This window comes from Zonotrichia leucophrys, chromosome 4 (genome assembly GCF_028769735.1).
Source record: "Zonotrichia leucophrys gambelii isolate GWCS_2022_RI chromosome 4, RI_Zleu_2.0, whole genome shotgun sequence".
Taxonomy (NCBI): domain Eukaryota; kingdom Metazoa; phylum Chordata; class Aves; order Passeriformes; family Passerellidae; genus Zonotrichia; species Zonotrichia leucophrys.
In genome coordinates, this window is record NC_088173.1 from 13758593 (window position 1) to 13778942 (window position 20350).

Sequence of the window (20350 nt, forward strand, 5' to 3'; positions counted from 1 at the left end):
TAAGCAAAACACTTGAAAGGTTCTCCCAGTGATTAAATACTCCTGTTCACCCTCTGTAAAAACACAAAGCTCAAGGATGTCTGGAGTGTGTGCTGATTGTGTTTACCAGCCCTGGGTGCCCTTTTTTCCTGTGAATCTGTCCCACCTAAGCTTTTAGCAGTCAGGTTTTCCAGGCAAAAGGCCTTGCACACCCCAGCAGGACTATGGTGCCAAGAGCCACCCTCTGTGTTCATTCTAGTTACACTTAATGAAAGCACAGCCTGTTCCCCAAGGACACCATTGTCAGGGAACATGCACAGAGCAGTGCTGACAATGATGTACCAAGACCATGCAGCTCCTTGCAAGGAAACTGGGAGCCATTGAGGGATCTCCACTAATTCATTAAATTTCTTCATGCCCAAGAAGGAGATCTTCATCTTCAACTAGGAAAGTTATTGATATGACCTGTGACTGTTGTAGTGAAGGACAGAGTAAGAGATTTGGACCGGTGCTCTCTAAATGTCACAATTGCCTGAACTGAGGCACTTCAAAGAACACTAAACAGCCCCTGGCTGTCAGTCAGGGTGGTCGCTGTCCTACTTTGATGTACTCCTTATTCAGCATGTGAAAGTTTTCAGTAAGGCAAGCCTCATATCAGATAGTTAGGTCTTTGCCTCAAGAAATAGGGAAAGATCCCTGCTTTTCTCCAGGAAAGCTGGAGTTTCTGGCTTTGAAATGCTCTGTAGCTAACAAGTGTGTGCCTTTATCATATATACCTGTACATGACTGACAGCAAGAGCAAACCACTTCTTATGTCTTGAATTCCTCGTGGATGAACTACTGCATACCACAAGATCACAGAAATAACTGACTTGACATAAAGTATCATCCAGGAAGAGCTGAAGGGACAGCAGATGCCTTGCCTAATGCACACCTCCATGCAGAAGCATTTGTGAGAATGCACAGGGCAGGAAAGCAAAGAAAGGGATACTAAACCCCTGCAGCCCAAGACCTCTATCAAGGTAAGCCCTTCTGTCAGCTCAGAAGCTGATACACCTACTGCCAAAGGTTTTCTATGGAAGGCAGCAGTGGGCCTAGTACCACCTGTGACTATTTTATCTTGGGCTTGGTAGGGAGAAGAGGAAGAAGAATCTTAGACTAGCAGGATCAAAACTTCAGACTGGCACAAACCCTCCTCTTCAAAGAAAAGCAAGCAGCTCAAGGCTTATATGTCTGGATATGGCCTGCATTCTTCTCTAATGACAGAAAAGAAACAACCAACCTAGTCAGGCTGTATTGGCCAAAGTGTTCGACTACTGCTGTGTGTGAAGGAGAACAGGAACTGAAAAGGAACTTCAAGCTGGCAATGAGTCATGTTATTGTTTCTCTTCTTTCTTTCAGAAGAGAAAGAAGGACAAGTTTTCCTCTTAGATTTTCTAGTTCATTGGGGAAAAGGGGAATTATGTTTTATTTTAGCAGCTGTTGTTCTTGCATGTGCTCCTGGACCTAAGAGCACGGCTAGAGTTGCACTGCCAGGAAGGCTGTTGTGTCTGACAAGGCAGATTGAGCTATTGGTGTCAGCCCAAAGAATTTTCTTTCATTTCTATTGTTATGTTTGTGATTTCTGTAGGACTAGGGAAAAAATTTATAGATTCAAGGACACTGGAGGCAGTTCCTGCAAAGAGGATTTCTTGAACAATCTAAGTGGCTGAGGATCTCTCCTCAAATAATTTTGGATCAATGGAGTATCTCCTCATGTTCAATTTGGGTTGAGTGATTTTCTTTCCTTTATGCATGCTTCTTCCTAAACCCTGTCTAACAGCTAACTAGCAAGGACTGTTGTCCCTAGACACCAGCTCAGGCTCTGTTAGCTTTTGTAAGAGCATTTGTATCAAAATATTGTTGTGCTGGAGTCTCCACGGCCATCTGGGGCTTTGTGCAGACAGGGTGCTTACAAATGAATGTGAACCAAAGCAAATCAACATTGCTTGGCATGAATGAAATGTATTGCTAGGATCTGTCTCTGCCAAGCTAGAGACTGTTTGGCTCCAGTCCCACTCTTCAGGGGGATTGTCTGTCAAAACACAAGTTGGTATTATACAGCATCATGGTTACATGGCTCACTAGCCCTTTAACCCCTCTCAGGCCTTACTCTTATTTGTTGAGTGGAAACCTGTGAATTCCAATTCTAAAGGCAGACTTTGAGCTCTGGTACCTTGCTCCAATTGTTGCTCATGCCACTGTCAGCTCAGATAGAACTTTCTCTTAAGGGGCTGTTAAATAAAAGATTGCAACCCTTTTGAAAGGAAGGCATTATTTCATAATGCCTTAAAATGTTAAGAAGACATATTTTGTACCATCTCATGATGGAAGTCTGGCTTCTTGGTCTCACCACCTCAAAAACCTGGTCATCCTTTCAAGGTGAGAGTCCATATCAGACACTTTGCTGTCTCTCCTTTATTATCCCATTCCTTCATGGGCAGCAGCTGCTGTTGTTGCTGAGCCCTGCTGCTAAGCCCAGAGGCCACACATCAGAGGCCAGGCCAAGCCATCAATGTGAATGACCTCGTGGATCTGCCAAGAGGTGCATAATAATATTTCCCTTCCCATTTCTGGACATGTTTCTTAGTTCATTCAACATATGTATGGACACAATAAATTACCACAGTGGCTTGGCCAAGACATGACACTACAGGTGGCTCCAAGACCATAACATCCAGTTTTTGCTATAGTGAAAATCCACAGTGAGCACTAGTAGAAGTGCTGTATCTGAACACAAGTTCTGCAGGGCGACCTCCCATCCTGGAAGCCCAGCCAGGGGCAGCAGAAGAAGGATGTGCACATTCCCCTCAGGAGGTGGATGAAGTGGCAGATCCTTGGCAGAGACCCCGTGGGGTCTGGAGCTGGCTGGGAAGAGCGGTGACTCTCCACAGGTGTGCCAGGCAGCACGTGCCATCCCTCAGGCAGGCAGCTGCCCAGAGCAGTGCCCAGGCTGTCACGTCTCCAGCAGCCTGGTGCAGCTGCAGCTCGTCCCTGGGGGCAGGGCAGGGGCAGCCTTGCACAGGCTGGGACGCTGGCCGAGCACGGACCAACCGCGCGGTCACGCAGCCTCATGCCTTTCCCTCGCACGCAGGATTGGTGTGGGCTCCTTCCACATCCAGGCTCGAGCATGCCCATGTCTGCTCAGGGGACCAGGACCTTTTATCATCCCTGTCCTTTTATCATGGACAGGAAGCTTTATGGATGCCCCCAGGGCTCAGCTGTCTCTGACACAAGGTGTGGCACAGCTGTGTGACCCCAGGCTGGTTTTTGCTGAGGAAACTGCTGCTGCACTGTGAGAAAATAAATTAGCTACAGCCAAGAAAGATAAAAAAAGTCAAAACATAGAAATAAAGTTGTCAAGATGATGATAGCTAGCAATGCAAGGCTTCCAAAGTAAATATTATGTGAGGAGGGATAAAGCCCCGAATGGCTAGGTCCCTATGTTGCTTTAAAGATCCCTGAGCTGGAGCTTAGAAATGCCCCAAATTCTTGCCTCAGGTTTAACTGGTGTGAGTGTGTCTCTCAAGTGCTGGACTCCAAGATGGGAATAGAAAAAGGGACACATGAAAAAAAAGGGGAGAAAAAAGTCACTGGGCATACTACACAGAGGGAAACGTCGACAAAGAGTGCATTTAGTCTGCTGATAGGGAGGAAGCGTGAGGAATTCTACTGAAAAGGTGAACAAAAGCACTGGTAGCTGAAGGGCCTGTGCAGTTCTGCTGGGCTACACTCATACTCCATCCTCTTCCACCTTCCTGGAATGACTACCTCCTACAGAAAGTTCCAGCACCCCTTCCCTGACAGGGCATCTTTTTTCTGGAGCTGGAAGCCCTGTGGGAGGAAGGCATGAACAGAACATCCCCAGCCATGTCCTGGCAGTAGTGACCTGCAGGCAGCAGCTTTGGCTCATGGGCACCAGCACCCAGTAGAACATTGTGCAAAAGGCAGGCCAGGACATGAGGAGGGTTTGCAAGGGGCTAAATAAGCGTTTGGGGCAAATGGGGCTGAAAGCTGTATTGCTGAGCTTGCACCAGCCCAGTACTTGGCAAGAGGTAACTGGATGTGCTGGATGTGCAACTGGGAGATTTGTAAGGAGCAAGGAGAAGTTCAGATGCCCACATTGGGGTGGTGGCCAGCTATTGCAACCTTCCCCCGGTGGAAACATCTGCAAAGGGCATTTCCCACAGTTATACAATGTTAGCAATGCTATGAAATGCTTTTATTTGGGAAAAAGAAATAAAGTAAAGAAAGTAAAGTGTAGTTATGGTGTGCAACAGGTGCTGGCATTGCATTAAAGGTATAGTTAGGTTTTTGTGAAGGAGAGGCACCTGGTGGTGACTCGTGACTGAAATGTGAGCACTTTTTCATTTTTAATATGAAATTAGGCACCATCCAGCACTGAATATCTAAATAATATCAACAGCCAGAAAATACATGTATTAATTATTATCTAGCTGAAGCTAGATTTCTCTGCTGGTACATGAGGAGCAGGGCAGCACAGAGGAAACCGAGAGGACAGGGATCTTTGCAGGGACTTGCATCCAGGTAGAGGAGAGCCTGCTCAGCTGGAGCTCTGCGGTACCGCCATGCCATCAACTCACACATAACTGCACTTCCCAGCTGGGAGATGCTTTGTCTTAACCTCGCCCTGAGTTCTATCAGAAGCCACAGCCGGAGAGAAGCGAAGAAAGCCGGCGTTCGCGCTGCTGGGGATGTGAGGCTGTGTTCCAAAGGCTGCAGCCCCTCTCCGCGAGCCCCCGGCTCGGCGCGGGGCTGGGCTGGGCGGTGAGCGGGCTGCGCTCCGAGCCGTGCCGGGCCGAGCCGGGCCCCCTCCTGGCCGGGGCTGGCGGGCAGCGCGCCCGCGCCACCTCGGGAGCGTCTGAGAGGCTCCGGTTACTTTTATGCTGGGTGTTCCCCATCGACGCGAAGCACTTTTTCCTGCAGCTGGGCAGGACCAAGCTCTTCCCTCAGCTCGAGGTTAATCATCTGCCTGCAATTAACCAGTGACCTCCCACGCCCGGCGGGCAGCGCTGTAGCTTTAACGCGGGCGCTGGAGCGGAGGGGGCAGCAGTGGCAGGGCCGGCCCAGAGCCGCTCAGATCCCTCAGACTGCCATGGAGAGCCGCAGCCTCCTCGCCGCCCTCCTGGCCGCTGCCCTCGCCGCCCTCCTGCCGCTTCCCGCCGCCTCCTCGGGCCACCGCAAGCTCCTGGTGTTCCTGCTCGACGGCTTTCGCTTCGACTACATTGATGACAGCGAGCTGGAGGGTCTGCCGGGCTTTCGGGACATTGTGAACATGGGGGTGAAGGTGGATTACATGACCCCAGACTTCCCCAGCCTCTCTTACCCAAATTACTACACACTGATGACGGGTGAGTACCTGTATCTCTGTGCTGGGATGCTCCTCAGAGCTGCCAGCTCCCAGTGCCAAGGTGGAAGGCGGCTCCCGGTGACTTTTTCTTCCAAAGAAGATATAAAAATAACCCAAGTCGTGCTTTTAGCTGAGAGTTTAAAAGCACTGTGGCATTACCGCCCAGAATTGTTTCTCTGAAATGTGTTCCAAATTTGGAAATGCCACCTGGCACTAATTAAGTTCCCTTTTGCTCATGCAAGGTGTAGCTGGGTCCCAAACTGCTGCCACCTCAGCTCACCTGGAGCAAGCACCAGGGAGGCTACTGCATATATATATAGAGAGAACATAACAACTGGGACTGCATGGGAAATGAATACAGAGACTGCTCAGGGGCTTTAATAAAAATGCATGTGAACCGAGTGTGGCTGCACTAAGAACTTATTTTCAGTCAGCAGGTCTGTTTTGGCAAGTTCAGCATTAAATTTCTTTTTAAACTTAGTATATTTTCTGTTTTCTTAACTTTGCTACAAGTCCTCATATCTGTAATAATTCAAAATAGCCAAATGGAAAAACAGTCAGGATTTTTGCTTTTCCTCCCCTGCAGTTTCTCAGAATGTCCAGGGGAGGCTTTCAGAAAATTGAGAGGACAGTCATAGTTTTCATTATGCTGATTTTCTTTTAATCTTATGTGGAAGACACATGATTACAGGGACACTAGGAAGGTGCAGAGAGTAGAGCTGGGCCAATTCCTTCAGAGACAGACACCAAGAAAGCAAAAGTTGAATAATAAAACAACAGAACAGGTTTGGTTTTGTTTTGTTTGTTGTTTTTTTTTTTTTTTTCCTGGAATTTCTGCTTGGATTTTTCTCTAGAGTTAATAAATAAGCAGGAGTTTCCAACCAATGAGGAGGTGTAAGAAAATCTATCCTCTCCTAAGATATGTGGCATCTTCCGCTATTCTTGGAACAATGCAGTGCCCAGTGATTCGCATACTGCTTGCTGGGAAAGCAAATAGATGCCATTGTAAGACAAAAATCTGACATCAGTTGTGCCCAGCTTGTTTTGAAACTGCTTAACTCCTTCTTCCCTCTCTCTCAAGAGAAATCCTTTTCTCTTGCTCATCTCTGATCTGATCAGAGAAGAGTATAAAACCATCACAGGGTTGGGTTTGATTCTTTTTCATTATTTGGTGCAAATACATGAATGCAGAATAAATGTTGTGAGAGAAAACAGAGGTGTTCCACTCCAGGCCATGTTCTTTAGGTGTACATAGGCATACCGACCTAACACTTCACAGGTGCAAAAAAAATTTGGATGGAGCTGTTAAAGAGAGAAGAAAAGTGAGTGACATTTCACTCCTAACCACACTTAGTCATCACTCCTATTAAGTATGTATATAAAATGAAGTCTATTATTATCAGCCTTTTGAAGAGTTTTGAAAACCTCCTACTTTATACTTAGAAAGAAGAGTTTTGTTTTCAGAGATGAAGCACCACTCCTGGACTTTTAATATTTTTAGTAGAGTCCTGCACCTCAGTCTGAAGCAATAAGATAGTCTGTGAGATAAAACTCACTCTTATTGCAAGTCTCCCAGACTTTATGATAGAGATATCAATGCAAATACAATTTAATTGGAAATAGCAATTCACCTCCCTAACACATGAGTCACAGTAGTATTAAGTAGGTCAGGAACCAATTGAGGACTAAGTTTAGGTGAGGAACATTGCCCAGAGGAAGATCCAAATCTGCCCTTTGGCCCTTGGGGTGTTAGTTACCCCCATGACCATGTCTTGGTACGACAGCAAGGTAACTCCCATAGCTGCACTGTTCTTACCCTTTGGGGCTATGGTGCCATTTCCACTGAGATTTTATGGGATGGTGGGGTTAGCAGTGCAGAGCACATGGCAGATGTAGTGTTAAGCTGTGTTCAGACTACATACATTATACAGGTTTAAGAGAAAATTCAGCATGGCAGGGGGACACAAGCATCATGCCCCAGTGACCTGCTTAGGGAATGACAAGCTGCAGTTTCCCTGGTGCTGCTGTATGGGCATGGGGAAGCTTCATCACATCTCACCAGCCATGCAGTCCCTCTGCTGCAGGCAGACACAACTGTAACTGCTTTTATTTCTGTTTATGGCTAGGATGTCTGGGAGTTAAATGCTGCCATAATTTCTTCTGAGAAATCAGGAACAAATTATTCTTCATGTCTTGTCCTACACTGCTGCTTCAGGAGCTGCTAAGAAAGTCACATTTTAACTTCCAAAACATTGTATTTTTCTTCATAGTATATTGGAGTCTTTCAAATCAGTTTAAGAAATTGCACATTCCCACCCCTGGCTTGTTCATGATATCCCATTTTGGGTTTTCTGTTTATTTTTTGTTTTGATAAATACTCCTGCCCCTTCTTTCTCTGCTCATTCACAAGGCCTTATGGCTCCACGTCCATTCAGGAGCACTCATGGCTGCCAGGTCTTGGATAACACGTGCATACAAGTGTTGTAGTTTGTGTGTATCTGATTTTTCTCTGTTCATTCTTGTGAGCAAGGCCTTTCCTTTCTGCCTACTGCCTTCCACCCCACATCCATGCAACCTTCAGGACTCCAGAGCACTTGAGTTGTTACCAAATATGAGAAGTTCTGCCTCGTTTCTGTGGCTTTGGAGGAGGACAGTGGACTCTGCCCCTCAGATAGCATCACTGTTGGAGCTGGTCAGTCTCCTCAGACATGAACTCAGCTCCTCATCCTGCCCAGACCTGCAGGCAGAGGTGTGGAGATCAGCAGCATCGGCCCCAGCACTTCTCAGTGCAGATGCCAAGCAGATGAAACCATAACTGTTGACCAGAAGCCACATATCTAAAAGCAACTAACTAACTTATGCTAATGAGAACCCCACTGCTTTCTGCTGAGGGGAGTTGCTGGGTGAAGCACTGACATAGCAGGACAAGCAGGGTCCAGCCTGGTGAAATTTTGGAAGGAAAACATGGGAGGGACGTGGCTTGCTTGTGGTCATGCAGTGCTGCAGGGCTATGGCAGAGTTCCTCATGGGTCCTCCTCCTGCTGCTATTAACCTGTGAGAAGATACTTGCTGGAGCATCCCTAAGACACACAGAAAGCCCCAGCCCAGAGGTCTTTTCCTTTCCTACCCCAACTATGAGAAAGAAAACCAGAGCATAGAAAAATGTAAAATCACTAAGTAACTCAGTTTGGGATGAAGCTCCAGTTTTTCCTGCAAGCCAGAGCATGGCATCAGGACCTGCTATTTGCTTGAAGAAGCTTCAAACAAATATCCAAATTAGGGCTGGTGCAAAGGCATCTTACTGACAAGCAACCAGAGAAACTGTTTTGTTACAAAATCCTGGTGTTGTGCAAGGTAGCTCAAGGATATGCTAACTTAAAATCCAACTCTTTGAAAAGCAGTCTTCTCTGGCGACTTCCAGCATGCTGTGTTTCTTAGTATTGGCTTCTACTGTGGCAGAAAGACTCGTTTTTAGGTGGTTAGGCTGCTTTCTGAGCTGCTGGACTGAATCCTGCCTGGTGTGCTGGCTCTCCATGGTGCAGTTACAATATTGCAATTGTTGACCTGAAAAACATGAAATGGAGAATTAGGTAGAAGGAGATGTTGCAGCTGTGACAGAGCTTTTGCAGGACTCTGTGGGCTTGGCAAGGGAGGTAAGAAGTCCAAATATGTCTATTCGAAAAGGATCCCTTAATCATACCATGTGCTGTTTGTTTTGGAAAGGCAGGAATTAAGTCCACAAACCATCTTGGGTTGTTATCCTGTGGGGAGTTTTTAATTTTTCCCTTTCCCTGCCGTGGCCTGGCTCTGCAGGGAGCTCTCATGCCAAGTTCAGTGGAAAGTCTGAGATCTCCCCTGTAAGCTCTGCAGGGCAGGAGTTACTGCTCCAGAGCACTTCTGCCTCATCTGTCAAGAAAAGTTGCTCATGCTCTGGTTGGGTCTCCCTTACCTGACAACCTGCAGGTGTTGGAGGGGTGATGAAGGACTCCCTGCAGCCCAGCTCTCCTGAAGTCTTCCCCAGCTGAGAACTCTCAGGGGCACCTCACCTTTCCAGCCAGCTTAAACATGAACAGAGAGTATCACATCTGAGATAGAAATCCAGAAAGGATTTCTTTTCCAAGATCATAACTAGAAATGAAGTCTTTCTGGCAGGTCTTCCATGTGGATGTGCCAGCTGCTGGTCAGCTGTGCAGCCCCACATCCAAGAGTCACATTTCACTTGGCCTCCATGGGAAGCAAAGGGAGCCCCTGATTGCAGAGATGGGCAGGGAACTGCTTGGAGAGGAGCCAGCAAGGAGCCTCCATGTGCCTCTTTGGACACGACCTGATCTTAAATAAGTGGCAGAGGGGCTGTGAGGTCCCCTGAGGCTTGAGGGGTGGAGGAAAAGGTAGACCAGAGGACATTTCAGTCTCCTGCACCCAGAGTAAGGGCTGTGGCCCTTTGCAGGGGTGTGTCATCCCTGTCACACAGCGATGACACATTTGGGTGTTGTCTAAACAGAGGTGGTTTGAGGTGTTTTCTCAGCCACTGCAGCTCATCCCTACACATGCCACGACCTCTTCCTCTGCATAGCAGTAGGGAATGGGGTGACATGGCAGAGCTCCCACGGATAGGTGACATCGAGGTCCACTCTGCCAGACTGAAGATTTCACCCATCTTCCATGTTTCAACAATCTTCCCTTCACTCCTCAGTCTTGATGTTGGCATGCTTAACTGCTGAGGGGCTTTGGTGGATGATGCCAAAGTCTAACAAACAGTCTACATCTGTTCTCCCCTGAGCACAGCAACTCAACATACACTGCACCCCATTTATTCCATGTTTTCTGGGAGAAAATACCCTGTGGGCTCCCAGCCCTGGAATCCCCTGCAGTCTGGCTGATGTGCACACATACTCATGTATTTACTGCTTACTGTGAGAGGTTTCCTGATTAAAAGCACAACAGCTCCAGGCTCCTTCCACCCAATACCTGAAGGAAGCCCAGCCTGGTGATGGTTCTAGTGGATGCCTCTTTTCTGCTGCACAGGTAATGGCATCCTGACTCCAGCCTGGTCCAGAAAAGGATGCTGACAGTTTCTGTTCAGCAGTTAAGCAAATTCTATGTAAGCGATACCTGCATGTTTTCTGAGGAATAAAAAAATTGGAAGGATAGGAGTACAACAGGGAAGTTTATTACATACACATGAACTAAAACTACCTCTACTTCACGAGCTAGAAGCTTAGAAAAAATCCAGAAGGACACAAAGTGCACGATGAGTGAAAAGGGAAAATTACTTTTTCTTTTTTGATCCTCTCAAACATCTACAGATGCCAGCAGCAGCAGCAGAGATTTAAAAGATTCTGTTTGTGACATAAAGCTCTGAAATCAAGTCTCCTCTTGGATTCATTAGCTTTCCATTTCTAAAATTCTGTGTTGGGAAACAAAAGAGCATGAGCTGTGGTAATACTGTTAAGTGGCAGAGAAAGGGTACTGTCCCAGCAAGAACAGGCTGGAAAAGTTAGTGGGAACCAGGAGGACTTTTTTTCCACATTTTTCCTCTCACTTTGTTTACTCACCACCTGCAGAAAAGCTGCAATGCCCAGCATCAAGATTTTTCTCTTTCTCAGACAAAATATTGCAAAAATCTGTGTTTGCTTCTACCAGTTAAAAAATTGGAAACACTCCTAAAATGTAGAACAGAAAGTTTTTTCTAACCCAAGTTCAAGTAGCAACAATGCTACAAATTAAAATACAGAGCTTTTTTTCTCCTCATTAGCTACAATCTCACAGGTCACAACTAGTGTACTGCCAGCTGTTAGCTAAGTAGACATTCACATATCAAGGTATCTCTTAGCCCAGAGCTGAAGTCCCTGCCACAGGCTCATACTCTGCCCACTAATGCAGGCAGCAGCATTGTTCTTCCCCGTGCTTGGAACCTCAGTGCCCTCTAGTCACACCCAGCTCTGGGGGTTCTGGGGTCCCAGAGTGCTCCCTGAGCCCACCACAGTTCAGAAGAACAATCAACAGCTCGCAGTCCTGGCTCTCCAGGGACACAAGACCTGACTTCCCACACAAGAAAGCATCTGCAAAGCCTCAGCTGGATGACTTATTAGCAATTTTTGTTCATCCCAGCCCTGGCCCCATGATGAAAGCATTAAATTAAGAGTTTCAAGGTCTTACTAAATGAATTCCCTTTAAGGAAAAAAATAATGCTGTATGTAGCTGAGATTTTTTCTGTGCTTTTTGATGTGATCCTACTTGAATTGCAAAGTCTTGCCTGACACAGGCTAAGGTGTTCATGCTTTGGCTTTGTCTGATATTAGAGGTCATAAAAATTTGGGGAGACTTTGCCAGCAAACTCCTTTGGAACATGAATTGCCCATGCACGTCATGCAAGTACTGTTTTTACTTGGAGTTCTGCAGATGGCAGGGCCACTTTGCCCAGGCCAGCATTCCCCTGAGACTTCTCATGAGCTCTGGCCTTCTCCAGGCTCCTCAGGGTTTAGCACAAGGGTTTTGTTTTTACCCTGTGGTCTTTCTTGTCAAAGCAGAGCAGGTGAGACCCATCAGGGGAACAGCAGAGCAGTGCATATATCAAAGCTTAGTTCCTGGGGACAGCAACTGCTATATCTGCTCCAGAACAGGAATCTGGTGCTGGTGACTTTTGAGTCCTGCTTTCTTCATCCTTATAGGAGGCAGCATGAGCAGAGCATTTCCCAAGGCAAGTCATCCAGCTGTTTGCATGGAGGAATTTAACTCTTCCCCAGACTTCATAGCCCTGTGGCAGCCTTGCAGTGCTTGCATCTGCCCCCCTGACTCTTGCCACTTTCCAGAGAGTGGGGACATGGTGGTGGGAGATGAAAGGAAAGGTTCCACCATAGCAGCAAGGCACATACAAAATATTGCATAGTACATTTAGCTAAATGCAGGTACTGGTCTTCGCCATCAGATTGTGGTACCTTTGCTGCATTGGCTAAGAGACACACTGTGGGTTCTCTGATAAATCTGCTTTGCTCAGTGCAGAGATGGCAGATGGCCCAGGAGTGCACATGCTGGTTTCTGGATCTCACACACAGCCAGGGCAGGGTGCACAGCACTCAGTGTTACTGTGCTGCTGCTGTGGGTGGCCCAGTGGCTGTGTGTTCTGCTGGCTTTTTAAATTTCGTCTTTGTTTTGCAGAGATTCATTTGAATGCTGACAAAAGTGCCTGGAGACACGGGAATGTGCTTTAAACAAATGCTGTATGAAGTGTAGTGTCCAAGTAAGCTAGAGCATGCAGACTTGCAAATGCTTTTGCTGGCTCTCCTCCAGAAGGATACAGCAGTTATCATATTCTTGGGAACTATACCCTCTTTGTTTTCCTCCGTTGCTTGAGGAAGGAGTAATTTTTACTACAATTACAGTGAGTTTAAATAGTGACATCTGTATGCTGAAATTGCTTGCTGCCCTGTTTCTATTTTTGAAACTCTTAAGATAAGAGTTTGATTACTGAGGAAAGCTATAGTAATGGAAGAAGTAATAAATTCTGAATGTTATGGTGACTCTCTAACACCATGTTGCTATTTTGATAATGATTAAGGAAGTACACCAAAGGTAATTTTCTTAGGCTGGAGAAAACAAGTGAAAACAGGATATAAAGAAAAAGAGTTGGATGGGTGACCCAAAAGAAACTTGAGAAATGGCCTAAATTCTGTGTACAAGTATCCTGGAGGGAGGAGGCAGGGGCAGAAATTCCAGTTATTCCAGGGCTTTTCAATCTAGTGAGCAAGGCTCAGAATAGCCATGGTTAAATATTAACCAAGGTCAAAAATAAAATTGGACATCAGACATACTTTTGAACATGTTAACTGATGACAAATATTGGGAGGAGAAACCAAAGGAAGAGGTTAATTGCTTGATTACTGATGTCTTCCAAGGAGGTCCAGGGTCTTTCTGAGACACAGGCCACAGGTAAGCAGGCATGAATGGCATTAAATGGTCGTGTCTTTGATGTGTTGCTCACCTGATCTTCTCTTCTGACCCCGTCAACCAGGGATGTCTGCAATGAAAAGTGATGCCTTACAGTCTTCTAAGTCTCTTTTTCAACAGTAAAAGAAAGGATTTGGAGTCCATAGAAAATTGAACTAATCTAATGTGGAGAACAGAACACTGTCCTCTGTATTAGTTCAAACAGTTAATTAAATTTCCCAACAATACTACAAAGAACAATCTCCAATCTCTTCCTTTAAAACAGCAGATCTTAAGCCCTATAGGATCAGTAGCAGCTAGAGCTCATTAGCTCTATATGAAGACTACACTACACATCACACAGATCCCTAATATGTAGGTTTCACACTGATAGAGCTTCAGCACTGACCTGTAAGTTTCCCAGGCTGGCACAAATTGCCTGCTGCAGTTTATCAGGCTGATAGATGCTTAGGAATACATGGAATTCAAGAAGCTGAGGTTGTCCTGTAAATTGTACAGCTGTGATTTTGATGCACTCTAGAGACTTCCCTTCTCTCTCTTTTGAGACTTACAGAAAAGAGAACACTTGGCAGCCTGAAGAGAACAGATCACTGCCCATCCAATCCACTAGATCTCCTATGTTAAACCTGTTTGGGTTAGTATGATAAGTATTGACTGCCACAAACTGGGACCACTTTTTACCTCTGGGAAGGAGGAAATGTTCTGCATAATTGAAATACTTTTTAGTAGGGAAGGAGAGTTCAAAATCCATTTCAAGATCACATGCTCCCAAAGCATACAGAGTCCTCTGCATGAAATGACATCTTTTCAGAACAAGAATACCAAGGTTATTTCAGTTCTGATCACCATGCTCAGGCTCAAAATAATCAAAGCCTGTTATCTGAATCCCTGCAATAACATGACTCACCAGCTAATGAGGACAGTGTCTATCACATGCTTCAGTCATTGCTTTTTAAGATATGTAAATAAGGAACTTCCAGTACAACTTATTCTTCATCATTTCTTTTCCCATTTATGTTAATTAATCTTCAGAATAATTATTAAAATATAGCATCTTCTCTTCTGAAAATTACAAGAAGTCAAGAAGTAGAAGATCTCTCTCAGTTATGATATAGTAGTTTCTTGTAATATGAAGTTGCCCAAGGGCCCCTCAGTACAGTAAGAAGCCTGAACATGTCTGATGAAGTTATTGCTGTGCCCACAAGCAAGAACAAAGCATGATCATTGCAAGAAAAAAAAAAAAAAGAACAATAATAGAAAATAACAGTAACATATAAATGTTTTTGCCTAGGTTTTGCCTGTTTGCAGAAAAACAGTGTGCCCTATGGATCAAAGAAGGAGAAATACAAATTTCTCGATCTTTGTTCTACGTTTCTAGATTGTGCTCTTATCACCTTCTGTTCACAGCTTGCTTCCCACAGCAGGTTGTGAGTGCTGATGGGTTCCTTAAAATGGCCTCAGACTTGGCAGCTGTGGGGTGTGTAGAAGGAGCCAGGTGTCAGCCAAGCATGTGGCACCCATGGGCTGCTGCTGACACAGTTTGTGTGTGGGGCTGGGTTTGAAATGTTGAGCAGGACACGGGGTGCAAGGTTTGTTTTTTCTGGCCTCAGCTGTTTAAAATTTGGCTGCCTGAAGCTGAGAAAAGGCTGTGATCTTTCTCTACCAATAACTGAGAGTGTCTGCACCTCCAGATACCCAAATGCCTATCTTAGGGTGGCATGAATTGCTTTCTAGACATGACTCTTCTTATCTGTTGATTGTGAAGGGAACACAGGGGGCTGACAAACTTTAGCAACTCACTTTTGGGTGTCTGAACTGGAGGATTTAGTAATCAAACTGGAGCACCCCAGTGAAAGGAAAGAGTCAGGGAGATTTCATGAATGGTTGCAAGGTAAGAGATCCTGGAATTCAAGACAGGGCTTTTCAGCTGATTTGCTGGATGATCCAGTGGTAGCAGTGGTGGTGATGCCAGCACCCTTCTACTGAAGAACACCAGTCTGATTGTGCTGCTTTTGTCTCCACTCTCAAAGGTCGCCACTGCGAGGTCCATCAGATGACTGGAAACTACATGTGGGACCAGAAGGCAAATGTATCATTTGATATTGGTGTGAATAAAGAAAGCCTGCTGCCTCTCTGGTGGAATGGATCAGAGCCTCTGTGGGTCACTATGATGAAAGCTAAAAAGAACGTTTCCATGTACTACTGGCCAGGTTAGTATGTGAAAAATTCCTATAATGCACTTTGACACCTGAGCACTCCGTATGCTGTAAGAATGGCTCTCTAATACAGTTCTGAAATACAGATAGGATTTTTTTGTGCTTTACTAATCAGGCATAGAAATGAATTAGCTTTTTTTCAGTCATGATAATTTGCATATGCTTAGAAAGGAGAAAACTGAAGTTCAGTAGAGGCAGTTTTCCACTAAATGCTAGCATCATGAGCGTGCTGGCTTGAAGTGCATCCCCTCCTCCATCAACTGCTTTTTCCTCTTGTCCACCTGTAACTTCTGCTATGCTCAATGGTTGCTCCATGGTTCACGGTCCAATCAAAGTTAAACAATAACCACCCTCCCCAAATGCTTCTTTGGTTTTAATCTGGAAATTAGTAGCTGAGAGCTGAAGATTATCTGCTCTGTGAGAACAAGAAAATCCAGCTGAAAGCAAAGCATCCTTGTCTTCTGGTCCTCCTTCATTGTTAATTCATCTGTGGTCCCAGTTGGTCTGAGTCTGGGCCATTCATTTGGAGGGACTGGCCTTTCTGTTCCTCATTTGTTAGATACTGGACCACTGGAATGACTAGGGATGTGCAATAATGAGTCCTTTTTATCAAACAGAAGTATTGTATCCCCTTAGACTACACGTTTAGGGACTCACATGGAAACAGACGTTCCAGCTGAGCAACCAGACCAAATCCCTTGCAAAGCACCCAGATTCTCAACATTTTTACCTTCTAACTGCTCCCTACCCTAAGCAGTCTGCAGATGCCCTCAATGTGCAAGCGCAGGCAGGAGGAGCAGAGGGCTGTTAGGAGAGCTGTGCTGGGCACAGCCAGTGCCAGCAGGGCAGTGGCAGCTGACTCATGCCATGGGCTCCTGGCCAGCTCGTCTCTGCTTCCCAATGCAGAGTGTGTGCCTGGCCACAGGCTTCCCATGCAATGTGGCTAAGGGTGTCCTGGCAAAAAGCCCACAATTCTAAGGAATGGGAAGAAAGAGTGAACCAATATGAAAAACATTGAAAAGCCATCCAGAGTGTTTCTACAGTACTGAAGAGCAAAAAGATCTGAGGGTGACAGTATTGCTTTATGGACTCGGAGGCCGTCAAAGAGTTTACATCAGCCCTGAAAAAAGGCTGCTTCCTACTGAAGATGTCTCAAGTGATCTAACAGCAAGGCAAATAGTAGGATACAGAAATTATACAAGAATGCATGAATTCTTCTAAAAATTTACAAAAATATCTCTTTCTGTAGACTATTCATTTTTAACTACTATTGTAATTGCTCTCAATAGGTATAATTATGTACTGAATAGATGTAACAGCCTACAGAGAGCTGCTGAAATCCAAAAAACCAGTATGACTTTCCATTAAATGCCTTTGGACTTCACCTAGCTTCTTCATGTTACCCTTTGAGCAGTGTTTCCCAGGGAATATATATGTATCCCTGTATATATATGTATACTTTTCACTCTACCTGCAATTTCTAGCTGAAAATTGCAAGGAACAAGAGAAACCCCATTCCCCCAGTGCTTACACTCCCAAGTGTATGCACTGAACTCCTTTATGACACAGAAGGGGAATTTTTGCATGGATCTGGCATTTTAGCTGTGGACTGTGACATGTAACTCTGTCTGTCCTTAATTATTTATCTGTGATGGTTGACCTTTGGCAAAGCCATCAGTGCTCCAGTTCAGCAAAAGCATGAAGCACATGTTTATTTTCAGGGTACTTGTGGTCTCAAAGGACACATTGGCCATACAGGGTCAGACACAGGAAGCAGAGTGAAATATGGAACTACTGAACTGAAATACAGGGCGGTTGGGCTGCAGCAGGACTCCAGCTATAACTGGGGTGAACAGAAGTCTCTTCAAATGCAACAGCATTTGTTACGTTTTCTCTATATGATTTTTTTCCCAAGCATTTTCTTGTTCCATAGCAAGGACAAATCCTTTCTAAAAATTCTACATCCATCATTTTAAAGCTTAAATTCTTAACAAGCCATTTGAATGGGGAGCGATACCAAACAAAATGAAAATAAAACCCCACGACTTAATAACCAAGGTGAGTAGAGGAAGGCATTTGTACTGCATATGATCTGCTATTAGTGATTAGCTTTCCAGCATGAATACACACTGCTACTTAGTAATGAATCTTGCAATTATGATAAAAATCCAAACAGAAAAGTTTGGGAAACAATAGGAGCTGCAATATGTAGCCACTTTGTTCTGGAAGATGCTATTTTCTCTGTAGCTATCAATAAAGACAAACAACATCAATGAACCATAGCAGGAATGCATTGGAAACACCAGAGTGCTGATTCCCAAGATTAACTTTTACCAGTGTCATTTCCTCCTCAGAGCCAGTTCCAAGCTTTGCAAAGCCTAAACCCAAAATCTGCTGCTTCATTTTCTTCCCTATGTTCCTCTCTCATGTGTAATCCCTGCCCAAAGAAATAAAATCCAGACCCCAGTACACAGGAACACAGAACACAGGAGAGCTCTGGGATGCAAACAATCACACAGCTTTATCTGTGAGCCTAACATAAACCCAGCAAAGACAACTCATGAGCAGAATGCACCTGAAATCTTGTGATTCTAGAAGCAGAGGAGCCAAACTATCACCATGCTGGGGGTCCCAAACACCACTTCTGCCAGAACATAAGGCCTTGCCTTGTAGGGACGTTTTTCTCCTTTTTTCATGCTCTGTGTGGGGTGAAAGGCACAGCCTCACCCCCAGGTTGCCTGTCCGAAGCACTGCTGCTCCAGCAGGTGGAGAATGCCCAGAGAAGCGCAAGAGCATCCTGGTCAAAACCTTGGAGTGGTCCTTGCCCTCAGCCAAGTAAGTGCCATCATCGCAGATGCTCAAGCTCCTTCATTTTCCAGCAGCCCATGCAACTACTTCAGCTGAAGTGCAGTGACAACTTCTCTAAACACTGAAATAAGAGACAGAGGGGGAAAGAAAAAAGACTCTAAACTCAACTTTTGCCATTTAAACATAATATTTACCAGACCATACAGCTAGTCTGGAAAGTTTTCAAAATCTTCTGTTATGACATGAAGTGTCCAACTGTTAAATAAATGTTTAGAAATGTAATTTAAAGCTGGCAGAGATTCTGGTCTCCATGTCAGACAGATAAAGAGGGGTTTATCAGTCTGAAAGAAGTCCTTATTCCTGCTCCAGTAGTTCAGGTTTTTAAATAAAGGTTTAGCATCATACAAAACTATGCAGAGGGATCTAGTATTACATCTTAGTAAATACAGCTTAACTATTTGTAGTTTAACCAAGAAAAACTTGGCATTCCCTTTGGCTGCCTCCAAATCTGTTTAAATTTTCTTTCCCATAATATCTAAAAGAAAAAACTTACCATCTGTCCTGGCCTCTTCCAAAACAAAATTTAAATATTAAAGGGTCTTCATAGTCACTATTTTGGACTTGTAACAAGCCTTATCATTAAAAACCCTAATTTAAGTTCTATTCATCATAGAGGCAAAAAAAAAAAAAAAAAAAAAAAAAAAAAAAAAGAAGCATACTTGAAGACCACTATTTCATGGCCAAAATGATTAAATGATTTCTAATAGTCTTTTACGTCATGCTCATCACTTGAGAACCTAGAAATAGCAAAGATAACTCAGAAACTAAAATATCCCAGATCCCCAAGAGGTTAATGCTCCCAGTTAAAATTATCTCATGAGTAATTCTGAAGAAAGTTATTTGAGAAAATTACAATCTGATGTCAGTATCTGAAGGAAAAAAGAGGGAAAATGATCATATTAGTCACTGGCTATGAGCAGTTATCCAGCTAAAGTTAAACACAAGGTATTTCTAACAACTTTCTAAATGCATTCTTAACTTCTTGCCTGGTTTTGGAGACAATCTTGAGCCAGACTCAAGTATGAAATAAGAAAATGGCTCCAAAGTTCCAATTCAATCCTGAAATACTAGCAAAGCCTGGAGAGGACAATTGCATCACCTCTAGCATCTGAGGTAACCGAAAGCCCTTGTTTTGCTGCTGGTAGCACCCAGGACACCCTACAAAAGGCTGGATCTCTGAGCCCTCAGGGAAGGGACTTCCTGGGTATGACTTCAGGCCATTCATGGAATACATTTTTCTGATGATTTGGTTCAGTATCAGCTCAGACCCATCCCTGCTGCACAGTGTAATTTCTTGGGGACACTGTGTGCAGATGTAAAGGAGTTTTATTGCGGGGTGATCAAGAGACTCAGTTATTGTCACATAATCTGCTGGCTGCTTATCCAGGCTGCAGACAACTGTCATGGGGAATCATGGTGGAGAGATGAACACTGAGGTATTTTCATGCAGAAAGTGGAAGAGTAAATCCTATGTTTGGGGCAACATGGGAAGAATGAAAAGTAAGCCCCATCCCACAGTTTAGATACAAATAAAAATTAGATATAGCTTCAAGAGTAGGCAAATGTGTTTTTACAGGAAAATAAATCAGTTGACTACATTAGATGTTTATTATTGCAAATAATTAATTAATCATAACAGATGAGGTCCCTTGAAACACACAGAGCATGTGGAGACCTGGGAGCTGCTACCACAGGTGAAGAGACTGAATCTGTCATGTGTGCTATGGCCCTTTCACTTTTGGAAAATATAATTTCCATCTGACTTATCTGGCTTTCTGCAAATCATTGAAGGTTTTAAAAAATTCCTTAGCTTAAACACATAAGTTTTTCTAATTTTTCATGGTAGTCCTGAACTATCACATCAGAAGACTCCTAGCCATCTTGGCCTGCAAGCGGTGTGCTTTTCCCTGCGTCCAGCACTGCATCTGAG

The 20350-nt window shown here is 44.6% G+C and overlaps 1 protein-coding gene across 1 annotated transcript in view; it reads left to right on the plus strand.

Annotated features, from left to right (window-relative positions):
- Positions 1–5029: 5029 nt before the first annotated feature.
- Positions 5030–20350, plus strand: part of ENPP6 (ectonucleotide pyrophosphatase/phosphodiesterase 6) — a 31013-nt gene continuing 15692 nt past the window's right edge. The window contains exons 1-2 of the mRNA XM_064710555.1: positions 5030–5390; positions 15367–15546. Of these exons, the coding sequence (XP_064566625.1) occupies positions 5135–5390; positions 15367–15546 (436 nt within the window). The 5' untranslated portion in view covers positions 5030–5134. The remainder of the gene's footprint in view (positions 5391–15366; positions 15547–20350) is intronic.